This window comes from Neodiprion virginianus, chromosome 5, assembly GCF_021901495.1.
Source record: "Neodiprion virginianus isolate iyNeoVirg1 chromosome 5, iyNeoVirg1.1, whole genome shotgun sequence".
Lineage (NCBI taxonomy): Eukaryota > Metazoa > Arthropoda > Insecta > Hymenoptera > Diprionidae > Neodiprion > Neodiprion virginianus.
Genome location: NC_060881.1, coordinates 25,734,112 through 25,758,374, shown reverse-complemented (window position 1 = coordinate 25,758,374; position 24,263 = coordinate 25,734,112). Strand labels below are relative to the sequence as shown.

Sequence of the window (24,263 nt, the reverse complement as noted above, 5' to 3'; positions counted from 1 at the left end):
TTTTATGCCACTGAATCGATCTGTACATCCCCTTTTCCAGTAATTGGACCCTTAGTAATCCAAAAAAGACGTCTACTAGAAATAGCTGAGGTAATACAACAAAATCCAAAACGGATTCTTCTCGCTATTCTTAGAACCCAAATATTTTTATTTTAGAATCGATTCGTTGGAGTGTATTTATGACTGAAAATTCCAGCCTGTCACGGCAGATATTTCCAGCAGTAGATTTGTACTGTAAAGCTACAACCAACGTTTTCCAATACCGACGCTGATAAATTAATAAACAGATTGTAAAAGACTCACCTTCCAGTAATAGTTACACAAAACTTGCTTACCGTTATATATTATACTTATACAAGGTTTCCGAATTTTCTTCGTCACACGTGGCGTATACAGTAGTATCATATAAATGTGCACATGTGTTTTTATTTTTCACTTTCAGTGTGATAACCTGAGAGTGGAGATCAACTTATGTGATGGGGCAGTGAACCAACACATGTTTCTTGATAACATTGCGCATCTATTTAGCGGTGGTCGAGTTGCTGGATCCTTGCTTCGTGTGTTCCTAGTGTGTAGAAATCATCATATACGCATAATGATCGTGAAGAGTAAAGTGGTACCACCGATTTTATGTTATCTCCTCGCAATGAAACAGTTCAATATGCAAATCAGCGCAAGTCTGATGTCAATATCACGCCAACTAACATTTGCGTAGAACACACGGAATATTCCCTTACACACGTGTACATACATGCGCAGACACTTGACAAGGTATAGTGGTCACTTTCGATCCAATCCTCCCAATAATTATTCAGTTCTCCATTTACTCAAGGTATCGAAATTTTAATGCCGATTTCGATCAATCAGCTGGCTTATACTCTGCAAATCACCGTTGCAATTAGCGAATCGGTTCACGTTCGACCAAGTTCGGAGACCCAAATTGCTGTCATACTTTATTAGAAGCAGAGAACACTTGTTAAATATGTTTACACGTATGCAGTTAATAGCAAAAGAATACAGGATTCAGTAATTTTTATATCGTTTCCTACCACGTTGGTTGAAGAATATTAATCATATTTTAAACGGGAAATACTGTAAGTTCGGCTATCAATTCATATGATGAAAAGACAGAAACAAAATATTTAAGGAGTTGTACCTTGTGAGGATTTTCCAAAATTGATTTGTTTTATTTCGTTTTCAATAAATAAATACATTCAAGTATATGCACAGAAAATTTCACATCGCAGTTACGCGCACATTTGCAAAGATACCCCGGAGCGTTTGAAAATGCTTGTGAAACTGAACGCTTTTTTCTTAAAACTGTATGTTCAAAGTCGGAGTGAGCAAGATTTCTCGGAAACGGCTGATCCGATCAGTCTCAAATTTTGACACAACCTTTATGAATATATTTCTCAGTCCTCGATCGAAGGTTTTTTCTCGTCGATTAATATTTTCCATTTTACAAACAAATTAAGGGGACATTTTTTATGGAAAATCGATTTTTGTTTGAAAAGCTGCTGTTTTTCTAAAAATTAATGTTTTGCTCGTTCCTTCGATCGAAGACTGGACAATACCTTATATTATCTAAATCTTTTTTTTTTTTTCATATTGGACGATCCAGTCCAGAGATATCTTGCTCACCGCAAGACGCCTGTTTTTTTTTTAGAGATGCTCCCGGAGATCGGCTATAGCAGCTTTAAAAATCATTATTTTTACAATTAAAAAATATCAGGACGAAGTTCAATGTTACCCCAATGTGTATATAAATTTTCACATTATCAAATTAAAATGTCACTTCATGAGAAATCCTTGTAAAATCGCCTTTTTTCGGCCTTCTGATTGGGTATAACTGGGTAAATAAGATTTGACGGTCATGCTCGTTATTTCCACAAAATTACGTACTATTATATTAAATCTTATCTAAAAATATTATATATCTATAAAAATGACTCTCAGAGATATAAAAATTGCTCTGAACTCGTCAGATTCGCTCACTGCGGTTATTCTCATAGAAATGAATTATCGTTAGTACGGATCACTGCAAGTATGAGTTACCAATCCCAGATATGTGAAGTCAAAAAATTAAAATATGTACCAGTGGCACATATGTACATATCTCATTATATGGATAAAATAATGGATTTGTCAATCCTTTTTTCTATTTGATAATCTGTCACATTGCACTAAATGGGATTGGTGAACAATCGTTTTATAATACAATTATTTCATAGTTCAGTCCATTCGAACTAATGCCCTATTGTTTAATAAAATTTGTCTCGGATGCCCGTATCCGGTGCATCGTATCCATTATACTAAATACAGTTGCAATTTACGTCTTCTTCAAATTTTCTTTGGTACATCAATAAATGGCTTTACCAAAGGATACGACGCTTGGGTTGAATGAAACATCACTGGGTCATTAATTCTACAAACGGTATTTAGACGTGATTCCGAGGATGGAGGTGATCTATTTTCCGTGTCGTTGATCCTTGTACGTCCAGCTCCGCCTTTAGCCATTGAAACTACGTGTACCGAAAGTTTACATCTAGTCGAACCTGAATTCATAAGGACATCCTAAAAATTGAAAAGAAACACTTGTAGTCATACATGGTAAATTATTTATCATAACGTGAATTTATTTTTAAATAAGACGACACCGCAATATGTTAAATAAAACGTCGAAATACTCGTGCACACCTTATAAAATTTGATAACCATTTCTTTCGTTACAGTTCTCATGTAGGATACTTCCATGTTAGCCCTGTCGAAATTGTATCGTTGCTCCCATATTTCAGACCAGAACAAACTCGTCAGAGTGCCCAGCGTTCTCGGTTTCTCCAATTTTTTCGTAGCTAAGGCGTCTTTGTGACTTGAGAATTCTTCTTCCGGCATATCGACTAACTGGTTCTGAAAGTGAGAGTAATCGAAAGTACGAAGGAATTCAAATTCTGAAAATGCATTGGAAGCATACACCCAAAAATTCGATTTTAGCGATAGTTCAAAAGAAGCTTGAAAACACAGGCAAATCGCGTTTAACGCGATCCAGGAAACTTACCAACATCGCTTCCAAAAATGCTTCTATTCTTTCATCAACATACTGAGGATGTTTGTCACTTTGCACAGTAAATTTCAGACCTTGCGCACCATTTATTCGTCGTACACTGATGTAAACGATGTAGCCAAGCTGTTCTTTGGTTCTAATGGTATGAAAGTAGGGTTCGAATATTATTTGATTCAGGAGCTCAGAGAGTACGTTCGATTCTATCGTCTCAACACCACATTGGTAGTACACTTGGACGCAGGAACTTTTGTGCAATCTATTACCGACATCGTAAAGAAAGTTACAACCTGAAACATTGTAAATGAAAGTCAAAGTATAGTAGAGAAACAATTTCAACAACAAATAGAGAAAGTCTAACTAATTGATGTTGCACTTACCATCATCTAATTTCACATGTCGACATCGAATTAATTGCCGTGGTAGTAGCGGTGAGAATTGTGGCAACGCGTTGATCAATTTAAATTCAAATATTTTGACCATATCTAACGCTTCCGACTTGGTCACGTTTCCATGTATTAAACATTCAATGTGCACTTTACTTAGCATCTTTTTTATATAATGTTGTAAGTTTTCCGCTGTCAATACTGAAAGCATGGAAATTTTGGCGATCAATACTCAAATTTGGACGCAAGTCTGTCGGATTCAGCCCTTTACGCAGCTGGGTATAATATGAAACTCGCGTGTTACTTACGTGAAGTTGATTTTAGCAAATCATCTATGGTCCATTTAGTCTCTGACAGCAAAACCCCCATGTGGTAGTCAGCACGATAGTAAGGCGGGTCAGCTTTCATATTTTTCAGACTCCTAATATACTGAAACCAACACGGTGAGGAATAAATCCATTGAGCATCACAGTATGTAAGTAATACCCACATCACATGATGGTACAAGGGAAATCGTCGGTCTCGCGACATCTTATACTTACACTTTCTTTAAAGGTTTGGAACACGCGCGGATTTACTTCAAAATTGGCCATCTCATCAATGATTTTCTCGAGCAAAATTCGCTGTTTGTCGTTATAGCCCTCGATTGTTAACTGAAGAAAGCATATAATCATTGCATTGCATAAAATGGCGATATACCTCGTGATATACCTATGTACGTGTATATTCACCTAAAGTTATTGCCTATGATGAACAAAAGAATATAAGGAACATATTTAACGTCAACTGTAGATACTTACGGTCATTCCGTAATCGTTATGACTAAGAGACCAACAGAGTCCTGCAAGACGGGCAGCATAAGTATATTCGTTCAATGAATCGTAGAACAGGTCCACGAATATGTATCCCAGATTGCAATTAACTGGATCGATGCTTGTGAAAGAACTGAAAATATGTGTCATGCTAATAACTGATGTTGAAGTTTTCTTTATTGGAATTTTTAGATCTCTGAATGACAATTCTAATGTTAGATTGACGTCATGATAAAAATCAGATCAACAGATCAAATGCTAATTAATCACATTGGTCAGAATTTTTCAATCTATTCACATATGGGGTAAATAGTTACAAATGCATTGTCTAAATTCTGCAACTTAATGCGGACAATCACATCAAGACTTTGTATAAAATCAAATAAATTGCTCACCTAACAAAACTGAATCTAAGATTAGCTTTAGGCAAGAGAAATTCATCATCTTGCTTGAACCAAACTCGCATCAGCGCTGTGTCTTCAATAATTACTGGGAATTTGTTCGCCTGTGAGGCCAATTGTAATAGTTCATCAGATCGTCGAAAGATTTCGCTGATGAAAGTAGATTATTAACTCATCGAAGAAACTTGGTACTTACGTCAGGCTCTCGTGGCTTTAGCTCAAAATTTGTTGGTATGAATTCGTTTTCAGCCGGAAGTCGTAGGATCCCGCTTAGACCTGCATCCATCCAGTCCACAACGATTTCATGTGGTATTTTTTCTATCATATACTTGGTTCCATACCAGGGTTCCGTGTCATTAGTCATATTCTTACACCACCGAGCTACGACAGAGATCCTAACGCATACTGGAGTCAGATAATCCAGTAGATTCTTAATCAAGTCCGGATTCCATTCGTTGGACAACCGAGGTCCTCTCAAGACTTCCCGCACGGGGTATTTTCGCATGCACCGTACAGTTGAGTTGACCAAATCACAAGGTGACGATTTCTCTTCGAAACGGAAATTTATATTCCGCATTCTTTTGCATTCCTACAATAAACGTATACAACATGTATAATAAGGAATCAGATTGCTTTATAGCCAGACGATCAAACGAACATACTGATAAGAAAGCGAGTTAATAAAAACGTGGTAAAAATAGAAGCCCCGTATAATTGATTTATGAGTACTCACTTCAAAAATCCACGGAATAGGACCTTCTTCTTTCATCAAATTAATGTATTGAAACGTCAACCAGACAATGTCACTGACTTTTTTTAGTCCATTTTCCGTTAGGTCAAGATTGATGTTAAAAAACTTGAAACCACTAGCTCCTCTTCCATATTCAGCTTGTAAGGAATTACTCCAATTATAGGTTTTCAATGCAGACAACAGAGAACCTTTACCTTCATGTCCAAGAAGATTCGAGATATAATGCACCGACTAGCAATGAGAATAAAAACAGTTCAGACGACATTATCTAATTTATTATTTTGTAGATAATATCATTGCGAAAGGTTGACCTAAACTTTAATATTAACTACAACGGCAAAAGCTTATTGATCTGTTTGTATCTGGGGTAGTCCAGACGATAGTACATGTTATCTGAAAATGAATTGAAGAAAAGTTGCGGCCAAATGTTACAATCCAATAACATGCACATTGATGTGCAAAAACAAACGTAGCTCCCTAACGACCACCGGGCCCATTTGGCGTCGGGTGTAAAAAAGTTTTCTTTTTAGTCAATGAAAATTCAGAAATAAATTCAAATTTTTCGGAGACTGACAGGGTGGCCACTCAATTCCGCTCACGGAATTCCCTGACATTTCCCGGTTTTCCCTGATTAAAATCATTATTTTTCCCTGACATTTTGATGCACAATTTGTGCGGAAATCACTAAAAACTATAGTAACTTAGGTAAAGTATGCCTAAATATATTAAAGTTAAAAAAGTTTTTAAAAATTGTTCATTCCGTTCATTATGATTTTTGAAAGTTGTCAAAAACTGAAAATTTCCATTTGCTTGGTCTTGTTAAGTATATATTTAAGAAGGGGCCCCAAGAAGCGAAATATTTTTAGAGCTATTATTTGAACATTTATGCTGTTTGCAATGAAAATCGAGGTTCGAAGAATTATGACTAATTAACGAATGTGTAACTTTTTGAAGTATAAATTTAAAATTTTTTTTCCAACGGGACATTTTTCTTTGAAGCGTTAAGAATACACCACAATTTATCCAAATTTATAAATTGATATTCAATACAGCAAAACAATTATTTTACGCGGTGTACTCTCTAGACGCAGCGCGTCTATGCCGTAACAGCTGCGCAGAGCCCTATGTTCAGCGTTAAATTAAAATTACTAATACCGAAGATAGAATTCCGGGTGCTCGTCATTTTTTATTGGATATTTCCTCCTCTTTAAGAATGTTTTTAAAATTTTCGCTAGAGCTTTTACTTTTTGATTTATTGCCAAAAATCTGAGGCTTCGTTTTTTCTAGACTATTAGGCGTCGGTGAACTTGCGTCTCCACACGCAGTGACGGCCGTAGATAAATCAAACCGATGTCTGCTCGTACTATTGAATTCATGGGACAATCAGCAACTAAGCTTATAATCGTCAATAAGAAAAGAAGAAAAATTGTGACGATGCGGTGATAGCATCTCTATTTTATGGACAAAGCTTTTGAAATCCGAGAGTTCTATAAAAATTCCCTGACATTTCCCGGTTTTCCAGACGGGTGGCCACCCTGAAGCTTGCTTTGCGAGAAAAAACGATTTTCATACATTTTTCGTTTAATACAATGGCTTACGATTTCCAGAAAATTCTGAACATATTATTTTCGACCAATGTATACAAAAACACATTGTTTTCCCGTTTACAACTTTGCCCCGAGTGGACAGTTTTCGAGTGGTGGAAAATAATATCTAAAATATCCACTCTTAAACGGCAGGTGAAAATAATTTGAGTTTGCACATTTGGTGGAGTAGAAGTAAAGAATAAATCGATGACCAATCGTTCACGTTAATTCGGACTAACCTATATATTATATACACACAAATCGCCTAATAATTAAACTCACTGTAGAGCTGAAATATTCTCCCATGTCAGGTAACGGGAACATTATGCTCAGATATCTGACATCCTTTATGGGTACGGCGTACACTCTTGTTTCAAGATCACAGAATGGATGGACGATCCAACTTGTTAAATAAACATCAAAATTTTCCACATTAGTAAAAAATGTAGTAACTAGAGCTTCCAATTCATCGAGATTTTCTAAAAAAATGTTCATTCGTTAGAACAAGCCTAATTAATTGTACATCAAATTGTAAATTGTGCAGTAAAAATATTACTATTCTCTGACCTTTTCCAATTACGCTGAGCGTCATGATGCTGGCTGAATACCACGTTTCGTGAAATTTCAACAGTTCGTCTCTGATGTTCATACCAAGCTGCCTCGGAATTATGCCCAACGTCTCCTTATTTCCCGTTCCAAATTTCGAGTACGGGTGCATAGGATTTGCCAATGATTTATGTAACTGCCTAATTCGCCATTTATCGTCCATTAGGTTTGATTCATGCTCAAGATCAATAACATTCAATTCCCTCTCGATGGCTGACTCGGTGAACAATGGGTTCAGAAAAATCTGAGAAAACCGGTCCAAGGCCCCGGGTAAATTTTCGGGGTTTACATCAAAGTAGTAATTGGTGAAATCGTCGCCGGTAGATGCGTTACATGTTCCACCATGGTCGTAGATGTATTTCGTATAACCATTTTCCGCTGGATATGCCTCTGTTCCAAGAAAAAGCATGTGCTCGCAAAAGTGTGCCAAACCTGGTAATTGTATGGGGTCATTCATACTTCCTGAAATGAGTATAAAGTTGCTGCGATGAGGTGAGTGAATTATTGAAAATGAAAAAAATTTCACGGGTTATACGAGTATAACTTACCGACTTCAACGTTAAGAGATGCAGCGCTTTTGCCAGTCGTTGAATCGCTTATTAGTAGTACCCTCATTTCATTCGATAATATCAGACCTCTGTAAAGTCTTTTGTCGTTCGGAGATTTGATTATATCATTAAAGTGTATTCGATCGTTCATCCCGAGCAACCTTTGTCTTGAAACGCATTCAATTATAACCAATAATTAATGAATGAGTACTTGGTGAAAGATACCGTGTTTGTTAAATTTAAAAAAAAATACAAATATTCACTAACTGGGAGTAATTAGTCGGTTTCCTCTGACTGGTATCGATACTCTGACATAGTTCCTCCATAATTGCAATACGATCAGAAGTGGACAATATGAAAATATCTGGGATGGGTGTCGTGAAGTAACAGGAAATCTGGAAGAACACGAAACCTAATGTGTACACGGAAATTAAGCTCATCATGTATGCTCAAAGTGCGAGGAGAACACGTTAATCTACGCCGAATTCGTGAAACTACCGAAGAAATTAGGAATTAGTACTTGAAATGCAATCAATTTTAATGATCATTTTTAGAGTCTCGATTCTAAATTAATACTGATTTTAGTTAGATCAGAAACGAACGGGTCTCCTTTATCATGCTTAGAATGTGACTTTGTTGGATATAATGTTGGATCGACGGCACTGCAAATGCACACCTGTAATTCCGAATATGTGTAACATTCGTTTGAACAAAGTGTTTTTTGGCGTAGGTGCGATTTGTGACTAGTCTCTTAGAACTAAATCTTTTTTCTTGGGCCAACGCTTAATGAATATCAGCACCTTACTTGGTTAGAGAATTGAAGTAATATTTGATGGATAGTAACCACCTGCGTATAAGGTTTGACATGGTAGAGAAATATCCAGGGTACGCGTAATCACGTATTTAAAATACACCAAGTGTATTTCTCAGTAAAATAACCAAGTTTGGAGTCCTTACGATTACGATAACGTGACAGATGTTTTAAATAAAATTGTTCTGAGGAGGGCCCCCATCAGGGCTGAAACGTTAACACAATAAAAAAAAGTGTTTTGATGTCTCGACCTTCATATCCAAGAATAATATTATCCAACAATTCACCAAGGTCAAGAAAAAAATCGTCTTCATTATGTATAACGTTGCTGCTCCAAAAATGATTGCGAGCATTGAAATCCCCACTAAGTAAAGTGACAAAAAAATTCAAACTGATAATCGGCTTTTCCATACCGATAAATTTGATGAGGAGTTTGCAAGAAATCGAAAGACAAATTGTTTTGGATCTACAAGACAATTTAAAAATGATCAATCATGTACATTTTCGGATACGTAATTCTGTTTAAAAAGACTCCATGGATATTTATATACGCAGCTGCTGTACAAATGTCATAATAAAAGTTTTATCTGTAATTTTGTGTATAACTTATTTCACCAGTATGATACACATGTATGAAATTTGAAAAAACAAATTTCTGCAATATTTCAGGAATATTTTAGTTCTTATGCAATGAATGGCGGAGACTCGGACATTGCGGTAACATTACGCAATATAAGCGCAATCATTGCCAATGTTGCAAAGTTATGTTGCTGCAACGTCTCGATGCTGTATGGGATGATGGTATCAAAATCGCTGTGCTGCCACAGCCATGTCTCAATTAAACCTACGATATCGAAATTCTTTGCATAAGGCAGATTTTACTAACGTGTGAGAATTAAACTGTTCTTTTTTGCAGTACTATTTAAAATTTCATACGAGTAGCTTTCAGAGCAATAAATTAGTGACTTGACGATATTTTTACGCTAGACACGAATGATTTTTCAACATATTTTCTCTGAATAAATTTTAACGTAAAGCATGCAGGCCTTTTCCTATAAAAGCTACCTATTTCCCAGATCATTTGGCACATGTATACTAGAATTGATAAAATTTAATTCCAGCATAATTATGACATTCAAGTTCGCCCTGCGCTGCAACGTAACATGGCCAACGTACCGTGAGATGTATCGAGCCCAAACATAGAAACAAGCCACCTCGACGCCTACACATAGGCAACCAGGTGTTACAATTTCGCTCCTGAGATGGCAAATTGTAACTCCGATTGCCTCTCTGTAGGCGCCGAGGTAGCTTGTTTCCATGATTAGGCCAGGCTGGCTAGGCAGACCGGCACTTTTATTCTGTTTACAAGGTTATCACCTTGATCGGTAGGTCAGAACGTCCCGCGAAAACATGAACCCAAAGTAATCTTATGTTATGATGATCACCTAACGTAGTGATATTAATTACAAAAGGTATGTAAGCACTCTAAAAACTATAAAAGTTTTTCTGAACCCTGTACACATAAACACACTTACTCTCTACAGCAAATCTGTGGACAAAAAACTATTTTATTAGTAATTTTATTCTTATATCGGAGGATTAATTGTTAAATTTATGACATACAGTTAGACACTCGCACAAAAGATATATTTCCAGCAGCACAATCTGCAGTTACCAAAAATATACCAAAGTTGGTATGTTTAATATGTATGAAAATCCGGCACGCTTTTATAGTTATATCGTGATCGTGTAAACTGTACACACACAATTTGTGAATAAAAACAAGTAAATCCAAATGAACTTACTAGGAACAAACTATAGGCATATACCACTACTTCGAAATGATCGAAGTGTTTTCAAATATCCGCGAGAAAACTCGGAAAGCAATAATCGTACACTTGTATCGCATGATGTTTCCTGTACGAAGTAATTTGACGACTGTCACTGCCAACCAACACCGAGTACACTCGACAGATATCCTGATTGTGAGACTAATCCTTAACCATTGTGAACATCATCCTTCTCCCAACATGTCGTTGAACTGAAAAAGAAAGAGTTAGTGTCATCACCTTCTTGACTTCCATGAATAATAATCGTACCTATAAATTTGACTGAATTTTTCTTTCCCGTAGAGGAAAAATAGCTGTTACACAGCCTGGTATATGACACATCATTACGTTATTTCGAAACCTTGTAAAAAGTAACACTGGACGTACCCCTACACCCAAAAATATAAATTGGTTACGCACTTAATTATCGACATTCAAAATTTGGAAAAGATTTTCAAACTTTTTCGACTGAAAATCACTTCCTTCTCGGTGAATTTTTTCAAACGTCTGCCGTATTAGTTTTTTTTTTTACACTGTAAGACAGGCTCGCAGCGTAAGAGTTTACTCCGAAAGACAAAATGTATAGCTAATAATGTGCAGTTATATGCAATTGTATTAATAAAACGTTTTTTGTGTCCAAGGAAAGATTTTTCATGCAAATAACGGTTGATGCTATTATTTCCGACTAATTCCCGTTTTATTTTGAAATGTTATTTTGAAAAAGTGTGCAAATTTTGAAAGAGATCGGTTCATAAGTTTTCGAGAAATCGTGACTACCGATTTCAAAAATGTAGTTTCAAGAAAAACGCGATTGAAGATTTACATTCAAATAACATGTAAATAATCGTACTTACACCGTATAATGATGCAAACCCACGTTTTTTCCACGTGCCATCACCTGACACGGTAACATCTGTCGTATCTTCATCATTATTTCCATCACACGTTAATTTTTTTTCTTGATTTGCCGCAGACGACCTCCATATACCTACGTCACGCTTGGTTATAGCCTGATGGGTGAAACATCCAAAGACTATATCCCTTAGAATATGACTCGGATCGTTTCAAAATTTTAAAGGAATATTCTCAACATATTCAATTATAAGATAAGCAAAAAAAAATCCGATTTTTTGAAATTTTGAAACCCACCTAACCCCGTGAGGAAAACAGAAATTCAGCATTCCGCAGTGCAAGCTGATGCACGACATCGGCGACGTTTGTCGACCGGATGGTTCGATAACTCCAAGTACCACATTGATGTACCCGGATGGATCTCAGATTGAACTTACCGAAGTCCACGATATGTTTTGCCCCTGTGGATACGGGCTGAGTTGTGATCGTCGAGATGTCGTATGCCGCGATCCGAGTCAGGAAAGAGGATTCAATCACTTGCCGGGAGAAGCAATTACCGAGGACGATTAATTGCAATGCTGAATTTCGAACGAGAAATGCGTTAAAATAATTGCCTAATCGCTGAACAAACAAATGATAATTGGCTGGTTAATAGATTATAAAAAGTGATTGAAAAACATCGATGTATTGCTTTGAAATACCGGTGACTGTATAGTATTATATTCATACGGATGTACGTGGAAATTCCGTAATGACCGAATCAATATAGCATTTGTATCAATTGCTGGTGAAGAAAATGTGCAACCCAGTAACTATAACGGTAGAGCGACTGGAGCCCCTGTCCCAGGAGTAACGCATCATATTATGATCCAGGGGATAACATTCTAAGATGAGTAAAAAAAAAATATATTAATTATTTAACGATTACCCTGTTCGAAGATTACATTAATTTGTATATTTGAAATAAAAACCAATTTATATTAGCAAAAGCATACCGATAATTGGTATTCGATCATGTCTTTCCTGTCATTGTCATATGCGTTCAAACGTTTTTTCTTGTGTAGTGAAGTCGAGACGAGGCCTCTCAATTTGACCCTGGCGGTTTTCCAAATCGATCAAGACTTTGCATTAAAAAAAAATCCGAACGGATTGGCCTTACTTTTTTGCGATTTTTGGAAACAAAAATTTTATGCCACTGAATCGATCTGTACATCCCTTTTTCCAGTAATTGGACCCTTCGTAATCCAAAAAAGACGTCTATCAGAAATAGCTGAGGTAATACAACAAAATCCAAAACGGATTCTTTTCGCTATTCTTAGAAGCCAAATATTTTTATTTTAGAATGGATTCGTTGGCGTGTATTTATGACTGAATATTCCAGCCTGTCACGGCAGATATTTCCCGGAGTACATTTGTACTGTAAAGCTACAACAAACGTTTTCCAATACCGACGCTGATGAATTAATAAACAGATTGTAAAAGACTCACCTTCCAGTAATAGTTACACAAAACTTGCTTACCGTTATATACTATACTTATACAAGGTTTCCGAATTTTCTTCGTCACACGTGGCGTATACAGTAGTATCATATAAATGTGCACATGTGTTTTTATTTTTCACTTTCAGTGTGATAACCTGAGAGTGGAGATCAACTTATGTGATGGGGCAGTGAACCAACACATGTTTCTTGATAACATTGCGCATCTATTTAGCGGTGGTCGAGTTGCTGGATCCTTGCTTCGTGTTTTGCTAGTGTGTAGAAATCATCATATACGCATAATGATCGTGAAGAGTAAAGTGGTACCACCGATTTTATGTTATTTCCTCGCAATGAAACAGTTCAATATGCAAATCAGCGCAAGTCTGATGTCAATATCACGCCAACTAACATTTGCGTAGAACACACGGAATATTCGCTTATAGACGTGTACATACATGCGCAGACACTTGACAAGGTAAAGTGGTCACTTTCGATCCAATCCTCCCAATAATTATTCAGTTCTCCATTTACTCAAGGTATCGAAATTTTAATGCCGATTTCGATCAATCAGCTGGCTTATACTATGCAAATCACCGTTGCAATTAGCGAATCGGTTCACGTTCGACCAAGTTCGGAGACCCAAATTGCTGTCATACTTTATTAGAAGCAGAGAACACTTGTTAAATATGTTTACACGTATGCAGTTAATAGCAAAAGAATACAGGATTCAGTAATTTTTATATCGTTTCCTACCACGTTGGTTGAAGAATATTAACCATATTTTAAACGGGAAATACTGTAAGTTCGGCTATCAATTCATATGATGAAAAGACAGAAACAAAATATTTAAGGAGTTGTACCTTGTGAGGATTTTCCAAAATTGATTTGTTTTATTTCGTTTTCAATAAATAAATACATTCAAGTATATGCACAGAAAATTTCACATCGCAGTTACGCGCACATTTGCAAAGATAACCCGGAGCGTTTGAAAATGCTTGTGAAACTTAACGCTTTTTTCTTGAAACTATATGTTCAAAGTCGGAGTGAGCCAGATTTCTCGGAAACTGCTGATCCGATTAGTCTCAAATTTTGACACAACCTTTATGAATATATTTTTCAGTCCTTGATCGAAGGTTTTTTCTCGTCGATTAATATTTTCCATTTTACAAACAAATTAAGGGGACATTTTTTATGGAAAATCGATTTTTGTTTGAAAAGCTGCTGTTTTTCTAAAAATTAATGTTTTGCTTATTCCTTCGATCGAAGACTGGACAATACCTTATATTATCTAAATCTTTTTTGTTTTTCCATATTGGACGATCCAGTCCAGAGATATCTTGCTCACCGCAAGACGCCTGTTTTTTTTTTAGAGATGCTCCCGAAGATCGGCTATAGCAGCTTTAAAAATCATTATTTTTACAATTATAAAATATCAGGACGCAGTTCAATGTTACCCCAATGTGTATAAAATTTTTACATTATCAAATTAAAATGTCACTTCATGAGAAATCCTTGTAAAATCGCCTTTTTTCGGCCTTCTGATTGGGTATAACTGGGTAAATATGATTTGACGGTCATGCTCGTTATTTCCACAAAGTACGTACTATTTTATTAAATCTTACCTAAAAATATGATATATCTATAAAAATGACTCTCAGAGATGTAAAAATTGCTCTGAACTCGTCAGATTCGCTCACTGCGGTTATTCTCAGAGAAATGAATTATCGTTAGTACGGATCACTGCAAGTATGAGTTACCAATCCCAGATATGTGAAGTCAAAAAATTAAAATGTATACCAGTGGCACATATGTACATATCTCATTATATGGATAAAATGATGGATTTGTCAATCCTTTTTTCTATTTGATAATCTGTCACATTGCACGAAATGGGATTGGTGAACAATCGTTTTATAATACAATTATTTCATAGTTCAGTCCATTCGAACTAATGCCCTATTGTTTAATAAAATTTGTCTCGGATGCCCGTATCCGGTGCATCGTATCCATTATACTAAATACAGTTGCAATTTACGTCTTCTTCAAATTTTCTTTGGTACATCAATAAATGGCTTTACCAAAGGATACGACGCTTGGGTTGAACGAAACATCGCTGCGTCATTAATTCTAAAAACTGTATTTAGACGTGTTTCCGAGGACGGAGATGATTCATTTTCCGGGACGTTGATCGTTGTATGTCCAGCTCCGCCTTCAACCTTTGAAACTATATGTACCGAAAGTTTACATCTAGTCGGAGCTGAACTGATAAGGACATCCTAAAAATTGAAACGAAACACTTGTAGTTATTCATGGTAAATTATTCAACATAACGTAAATTTATTTTTAAATAAGACGACACCGCAATATGTTAAATAAAACGTCGAAATACTCGTGCACACCTTATAAAATTTGATAACCATTTCTTTCGTTACAGTTCTCATGTAGGATACTTCCATGTTAGCCCTGTCGAAATTGTATCGTTGCTCCCATATTTCAGACCAGAACAAACTCGTCAGAGTGCCCAGCGTTGTCGGTTTCTCCAATTTTTTCGTAGCTAAGGCGTCTTTGTGACTTGAGAATTCTTCTTCCGGCATATCGACTAACTTGTTCTGAAAGTGAGAGTAATCGAAAGTACGAAGGAATTCAAATTCTGCAAATGCATTGTAAGTATACACCCAAAAATTCGAGTTTGGCGATAGTTCAAAAGAAGCTTGAAAACACAAGCAAATCGCGTTTAACGCGATCCAGGAAACTTACCAACATCGCTTCCAAAAATGCTTCTATTCTTTCATCAACATACTGAGGATGTTTGTCACTTTGCACAGTAAATTTCAGACCTTGCGCACCATTTATTCGTCGTACACTGATGTAAACGATGTAGCCAAGCTGTTCTTTGGTTCTAATGGTATCAAAGAAGGGTTCGAATATTATTTGATTCAGGAGCTCCGAGAGTACGTTCGATTCTATCGTCTCAACACCACATTGGTAGTACACTTGGACGCAGGAACTTTTGTGCAATCTATTACCGACATCGTAAAGAAAGTTACAACCTGAAACATTGTAAATGAAAGTCAAAGTATAGTGGAGAAACAATCTTAACAACAAATAGAGAAAGTCTAACTAATTGATGTTGCACTTACCATCATCTAATTTCACATGTTGACATCGAATTAATTGCCGTGGTAGTAGCGGTGAGAACTGTGGCAACGCGTTGATCAATTTAAATTCAAATATTTTGACCATATCTAACGCTTCCGACTTGGTCACGTTTCCATGTATTAAACATTCAATGTGCACTTTACTTAGCATCTGTTTTATATAATGTTGTAAGTTTTCCGCTGTCAATACTGAAAGCATGGAAATTTTGGCGATCAATACTCAAATTTGGACGCAAGTCTGTAGGATTCAGCCCTTTACGCAGCTGGGTATAATCTGAAACTCGCGTGTTACTTACGTGAAGTTGATTTTAGCAAATCATCTGCGGTCCATTTAGTCTCTGACAACAAAACCCCCATGTGGTAGTCAGCACGATCGTAAGGCTGGTCAGCTTTCATATTTTTCAGATTCCTAATATACTGAAACCAACACGGTGAGGAATAAATCCATTGAGCATCACAGTATGTAAGTAATACCCACATCACATGATGTTACAAGAAAAATCGTCGTTCTCGCGACATCTTATACTTACACTTTCTTTAATGGTTTGGAATAGACCCGGATTTACTTTAAAATTGGCCATCTCATCAATAATTCTCTCCAGCAGAATTCGCTGTTTGTCGTTATAGCCCTCGATTGTTAACTGAAGAAAGCATATAATCATTGCGTTGCGTAAAATGGCGATATACCTCGTGATATACCTATGTACGTGTATATTCACCTAAAGTTATTGCCTATGATGAACAAAAGAATATAAGGAACATATTTAACGTCAACTGTAGATACTCACGGTCATTCCGTAATCGTTATGACTAAGAGACCAACAGAGTCCTGCAAGACGGGCAGCATAAGTATATTCGTTCAATGAATCGTAGAACAGGTCCACGAATATGTATCCCAGATTGCAATTAACTGGATCGATGCTTGTGAAAGAACTGAAAATATGTGTCATGCTAATAACTGATGTTAAAGTTTGCTTTATTGGATTTTTTAGATCTCTGAATGACAATTCTAATGTTAGATTGACGTCATGATGAAAATCAGATCAACGGATCAAATGCTAATTAATCACATTGGTCAGAATTTTTCAATCTATTCACATATGGGGTAAATAGTTACAAATGCATTGTCTAAGTTCTGCAACTTAATGCGGACAATCACATCAAGACTTTGTATAAAATCAAATAAATTGCTCACCTAACAAAATTGAATCTAAGATTAGCTTTAGGCAAGAGAAATTCATCATCTTGCTTGAACCAAACTCGCATCAGCGCTGTGTCTTCAATAATTACTGGGAATTTGTTCGCCTGTAAGGCCAATTGTAATAATTCATCAGATCGTCGAAAGATTTCGCTGATGAAAGTAAATTATTAACTAATCGAAGGAACTTGGTACTTACGTCAGGCTCTCGTGGCTTTAGCTCAAAATTTGTTGGTATGAATTCGTTTTCAGCCGGAAGTCGTAGGATCCCGCTTAGACCTGCATCCTTCCAGTCCACAACAATGTCATGTGGTATTTTTTCTATCATATACTCGGTTCCATACCAGGTTTCCGTTTCATTAGTCAAATTCTTACACCACCGAGCTACGACAGAGATTCTAACGTATCTTGGAGTCAGATAATCCAGTAGTTCCTCAATCAAGTCCGGATTCCATTCGTTGGAAAACCGAGGTCCTCTCAAGACTTCCCGCGCGGGGTATTCTCGCAAACAACGTACAGTTGAGTTGACCAAATCACAAGGTGACGATTTCTCTTCGTAACGGAAATTTATATTCCGCATTTTTTTGCATTCCTACAATAAACGTGTGCAACATGTATAATAAGGGATCAGATTGCCTTATAGCCAGACAATCAAACGAACATACTGATAAGAAAGCGAGTTAATAAAAACGTGGTAAAAATAGAAGCCCCGTATAATTGATTTATGAGTACTCACTTCAAAAATCCACGGAATAGGACCGTCTTCTTTCAACACATTAATGTATTGAAACGTCAACCAGACAATATCACTAAAGTTTTTTAGTCCATTTTCCGTTAGGTCAATATTGATGTTAAAAAACTTGAAACCTCTAGCTCCTCTTCCATATTCAGCTTGTAAGGAATTACTCCAATTATAGGTTTTCAATGCAGACAACAGAGAACCTTTACCTTCATGTCCAAGAAGATGCGAGATATAATGCACCGACTAACGATGAGAATAAAAACAGTTCAGACGACATTATCTAATCATTATTTCATAGATAATATCATTGCGAAAGGTTGACCTAAACTTTAAAATTAACTACAATGGCAGAAGCTTATCGATTTGTTTGTATCTGGGGTAGTCCAGACGATAGTACATGTTATCTAAAAATGAATTGAAGAAAAGTTGCGGCCAAATGTTACAATCCAATAACATGCACATTGATGTGCAAAAACAAACGTAGCTCCCTAACGACCACCGGGCCCATTTGGCGTCAGGTGTAAAAAAGTTTTCTTTTTAGTCAATGAAAATTCAGAAATAAATTCAAATTTTTCGGAAACTGACAGGGTGGCCACTCAATTCGGCTCACGGAATTCCCTGACATTTCCCGGTTTTCCCTGATTAAAATCATTATTTTTCCCTAAGATTTTGATGCACAATTTGTGCAGAAATCACTAAAAACTATAGTAACCCAGGTAAAGTACGGCTAAATATATTAAAGTTATAAAAGTTTTTAAAAATTGTTCATTCCGTTCATTATGATTTTTGAAAGTTGACAAAAGTATAAGTATATATTTAGGAAGGGGCTCCAAGAAGCGAAATATTTTTAGAGCTATTATTTGAACATTTATGCTGTTTGCAATGAAAATCGAGGTTCGAAGAATTATGACTAATTAACGAATGTGTAACTTTTTGAAGTATAAATTTTCAAATTTTTTCCCAACGGGACATTTTTCTTTTAAGCGTTAAGAATACACCACAATTTATCCAAATTCATAAATTGATATTCAATACAGCAAAACAATTATTTTATGCGGTGTACTGTCTAGACGCGGCGCGTCTATGCCGTAACAGTTGTGCAGAGTCCTATGTTCAGCGTTAAATTAAAATTACTAATACCGAAGATAGAATTCCGGGTGCTTGTAATTTTTTATTGGATATTTCCTCCTCTTTAAGAATGTTTTTAAAATTTTCGCTAGCGCTTTTACTTTTTGAGTTATTGCCAAAAATCTGAGGCTTCGTTTTTTCTAGACTATTAGGCGTCGGTGAACTTGCGTCTCCACACGCAGTGACGGCCGTAGATAAATCAAACCGATGTCTGCTCGTACTATTGAATTCATGGGACAATCAGCAACTAAGCTTATAATCGTCAATAAGAAAAGAAGAAAAATTGTGACGATGCGGTGATAGCATCTCAATTTTATGGACAAAGCTTTTGAAATCCGTGAGTTCTATAAAAATTCCCTGACATTTCCCGGTTTTCCAGACGGGTGGCCACCCTGAAGCTTGCTTTGCGAGAAAAAACGATTTTCATACATTTTTCGTTTAATACAATGGTTTACGATTTCCAGAAAATTCTGAACATATTATTTTCGACCAATGTATACAAAAACACATTGTTTTCCCGTTTACAACTTTGCCCTAAGTGGACAGTTTTCGAGTAGTGGAAAATGATATCTAAAATATCCACTCTTAAACGGCAGGTGAAAATAATTTGAGTATGCACATTTGGTGGAGTAGAAGTAAAGAATAAATCGGTGACCAATCGTTCACGTTAATTCGGACTAACCTATATATTATATACACACAAATCGCCTAATCAACTAAACTCACTGTAGAGCTGAAATATTCTCCCATGTCAGGTAACGGGAACATTATGCTTAGATATCTGACATCCTTTATGGGTACGGCGTACACTCTTGTTTCAAGATCAGAGAATGGATGGACGATCCAGGTTGTTAAATGAACATCAAAATTTTCCAGATCGTTGAAAAATGTAGTAACTAGAGCTTCCAATTCATCGAGATTTTCTAAAAAAATGTTCATTCGTTAGAACAAGCCTAATTAATTGTACATTAAATTGTAAATTGTGCAGTAAGAATATTACTATTCTCCGACCTTTTCCAATCACGCTGAGCGACATGATGCTGGCTGAATACCACGTTTCGTGAAATTTCAACAGTTCGTCTCTGATGTTCATATCAAGCTGCCTCGGAATTATGCCCAACGTCTCCTTATTTCCCGTTCCAAATTTCGAGTACGGGTGCATAGGATTTGCCAATGATTTATGTAACTGCCTAATTCGCCATTTATCGTCCATTAGGTTTGATTCATGCTCAAGATCAATAACATTCAATTCCTTCTCGATGGCTGACTCGGTGAACAATGGGTTCAGAAAAATCTGAGAAAACCGGTCCAAGGCCCCGGGTAAATTTTCGGGGTTTACATCAAAGTAGTAATTGGTGAAATCGTCGCCGGTAGATGCGTTACATGTTCCACCATGGTCGTAGATGTATTTCGTATAACCATTCTCCGCTGGATATGCCTCTGTTCCAAGAAAAAGCATGTGCTCGCAAAAGTGTGCCAGACCTGGTAATTCTACGGGGTCATTCATACTTCCTGAAATGAGTATAAAGTTGCTGCGATGAGGTGAGTGAATTAATTGAAAATGAAAAAAATTTCACGGGTTATACGAGTATAACTTACCGACATCAACGTTGAGAGATGCAGCGCTTTTGTCAGTCGTTGAATCGCTTATCAGTAGTACCCTCATATCATTCGGTAATATCAGACCTCTGTAAAGTCTTTTGTCGTTCGGAGATTTGATTATATCATTAAAGTGTATTCGATCGTTTATCCCGAGCAACCTTTGTCTTGAAACGCATTCAATTATAACCAATAATTAATGAATGAGTACTTGGTGAAAGATACCGTGTTTGTAAAATTAAAAAAAAAATACAAATATTCACTAACTGGGAGTAAATAGTCGTTTTCCTCTGACTGGTATTGATACTTTGACATAGTTCCTGCATAATTGCAATCCGATCAGAAGTGGACAATATGAAAATATCTGGGATAGGTGTCGTGAAGTAACAGGAAATCTGGAAGAACACGAAACCTAATGTGTACACGGAAATTAAGCTCATGACGTATGCTTAAAGTGCGAGGAGAACACGTTAATCTACGCCGAATTTGTGAAACTACCGAAGAAATTAAGAATTAGTACTTGAAATGCAATCAATTTTAATGATCATTTTAAGAGTCTCGATTCTAAATTAATACTGATTTTAGTTAGATCAGAAACGAACGGGTCTCCTTTATCATGCTTAGAATGTGACTTTGTTGGATATAATGTTGGATCGACGGCACTGCAAATGCACATGTAATTCCGAATATGTGTAACATTCGTTTGAACAAAGTGTTTTTTGGCGTAGGTGCGATTTGTGACTAGTCTCTTAGAACTAAATCTTTTTTCTTGGACCAACGCTAAATGAATATCAGCACCTCACTTAGTTGGGGAATTGAAGTGATATTTGATGGATAGTAATCATCTGCGTATAAGGTTTGACGTGGTAGAGAAGTATCCAGGGTACGCGTAATCACGTATTTAAAATACACCAAGTGTATTTCTCAGTAAAATAACCAAGTTTGGAGTCCTTACGATTACGATTACGTCATAAAATTGTTCTAAGGAGGGCCCCCATCAGGGCTGAAATGTTAACACAATAAAAAAAAGTGTTTTGATGTCTCGACCTTCATATCCAAGAATAATATTAGCCAACAATTCACCAAGGTCAAGAAAAAAATCGTCTTCATTATGTATAACGTTGCTGCTCCAAAAATGTTCGCGAACATTGAAATCCCCACTAAACAAAGTGACAAAAAAATTTAAACTGATAATCGGCTTTTTCATACCGAGAAATTCGATGAGGAGTTTGCAAGAAATCGAAAGACAAATTGTTTTGGATCTACAAGACAGTTTAAAAATGAACAATCATGTACATTTTCGGATATGTAATTCTGTTTAAAAAGACTCCATGGATATTTATATACGCAGCTGCAGTACAAATGTCATAATAAAAGTTTTATCTGTAATTTTGTATATAACTTATTTCACCAATATGATACACATGTATGAAATTTGAAAAAACAAATTTCTGCAATATTTCAGAAATATTTTAGTTCTTATGCAATGAATGGCGGAGACTCGGACATTGCGGTAACATTACGCAATATAAGCGCAATCATTGCCAATGTTGCAAAGTTATGTTGCTGCAACGTCTCGATGCTGTATGGGATGATAATATCAACATTGCTGTGCTGCCACAGCCATGTCTCAATTAAACCTACGATATCGAAATTCTTTGCATAAGGCAGATTTTACTAACGTGTGAGAATTAAACTGTTCTTTTTTGCAGTACTATTTAAAATTTCATACGAGTAGCTTTCAGAGCAATAAATTAGTGACTTGACGATATTTTTACGCTAGACACGAATGATTTTTCAACATATTTTCTCTGAATAAATTTTAACGTAAAGCATGCAGGCCTTTTCCTATAAAAGCTACCTATTTCCCAGATCATTTGGCACATGTATACTAGAATTGATAAAATTTAATTCCAGCATAATTATGACATTCAAGTTCGCCCTGCGCTGCAACGTAACATGGCCAACGTACCGTGAGATGTATCGAGCCCAAACATAGAAACAAGCCACCTCGACGCCTACACATAGGCAACCAGGTGTTACAATTTCGCTCCTGAGATGGCAAATTGTAACTCCGATTGCCTCTCTGTAGGCGCCGAGGTAGCTTGTTTCCATGTTTAGGCCAGGCTGTCTAGGCAGACCGGCACATTTATCCTGTTTACAAGATTATCACCTTGATCGGTAGGTCAGAACGTCCCGCGAAAACACGAACCCAAAGTAATCTTATGTTATGATGATCACCTAACGTAGTGATATTAATTACAAAAGGTATGTAAGCACTCTAAAAACTATAAAAGTTTTTCTGAACCCTGTACACATAAACACACCTACTTTCCACAGCAAATCTGTGGAAAAAAACTATTTTATTAGTAATTTTATTCTCATATCTGAGGATTGATTGTTAAATTTATGACATACAGTTAGACACTCGCACAAAAGATATATTTCCAGCAGCACAATCTGCAGTTACCAAAAATATACCAAAGTTGGTATATTTAATATGTTTGAAAATCCGGCACGCTTTCATAGTTATATCGTGATCGTGTAAACTGTACACACACAATTTATGAATAAAAACAAGTAAATCCAAATGAACTTACTAGGAACAAACTATAGGCTTATACCACTACTTCGAAATGATTAAAATGTTTTCAAATATCCGCGAGAAAACTCGGAAAGCAATAATCGTACAATTGTATCGCATGATGTTTCCTGTACGAAGTAATTTGTCGACTGTCACTGCCAACTAACACCGAGTACACTCGACAGATATCCTGATTGTGAGACTAATCCTTAACCATTGTGAACATCATCCTTCTCCCACCATGTCGTCAAACTGAAAAAGAAAGAGTTAGTGTCATCACTTTCTTGACTTCCATGAATAATAATCGTACCTATAAATTTGACTGAATTTTTCTTTCCCGTAGAGGAAAAATAGCTGTTACACAGCCTGGTGTATGACACATCATTACGTTATTTCGAAACCTCATAAAAAGTAACACTGGACGTACCCGTGCACCCAAAAATATAAATTGGTTACGCACTTAATTATCGTCAATCAAAATTTGGAAAAGATTTTCAAACTTTTTCGACTGAAAATCACTTCCTTCTCGGTGAATTTTTTCAAACGTCTGCCGTATTAGTTTTTTTTTATTTACACTGTCAGCCAGGCTCACAGCGTAAGAGTTTACTCCGAAAGACAAAATGTATAGCTAATAATGTGCAGTTATATGCAATTGTATTAATGAAACGTTTTTTATGTCCAAGGAAAGATTGTTCATGCAAATAACGGTTAATGCTATTATTTCCGACTAATT

At 36.3% G+C, this 24,263-nt stretch overlaps 1 protein-coding gene across 2 annotated transcripts; it reads right to left on the bottom strand.

The window, feature by feature from the left end:
- Positions 1-1,642: 1,642 nt before the first annotated feature.
- On the bottom strand, positions 1,643-23,682 carry LOC124305887 (insulin-degrading enzyme-like). Of its 2 annotated transcripts, none has more exons than XM_046765851.1 (15): positions 23,547-23,682; positions 21,214-21,341; positions 20,947-21,113; positions 7,562-8,062; positions 7,277-7,473; positions 5,391-5,639; positions 4,854-5,246; positions 4,652-4,761; positions 4,245-4,389; positions 3,987-4,097; positions 3,753-3,873; positions 3,439-3,645; positions 3,056-3,348; positions 2,698-2,907; positions 1,643-2,574 (listed from the first exon to the last, which is right to left on the bottom strand). In XM_046765851.1, exons 2-15 carry the CDS (start codon positions 21,270-21,272, stop codon positions 2,341-2,343), a joined length of 2,997 nt encoding a protein of 998 aa, XP_046621807.1. In that variant the 5' UTR covers positions 21,273-21,341; positions 23,547-23,682; the 3' UTR covers positions 1,643-2,340. The 2 variants fall into 2 exon arrangements, with proteins under 2 accessions (XP_046621807.1, XP_046621808.1); XM_046765852.1 differs by lacking the exon at positions 23,547-23,682 and adding an exon at positions 21,745-21,908.
- Positions 23,683-24,263: the final 581 nt, after the last annotated feature.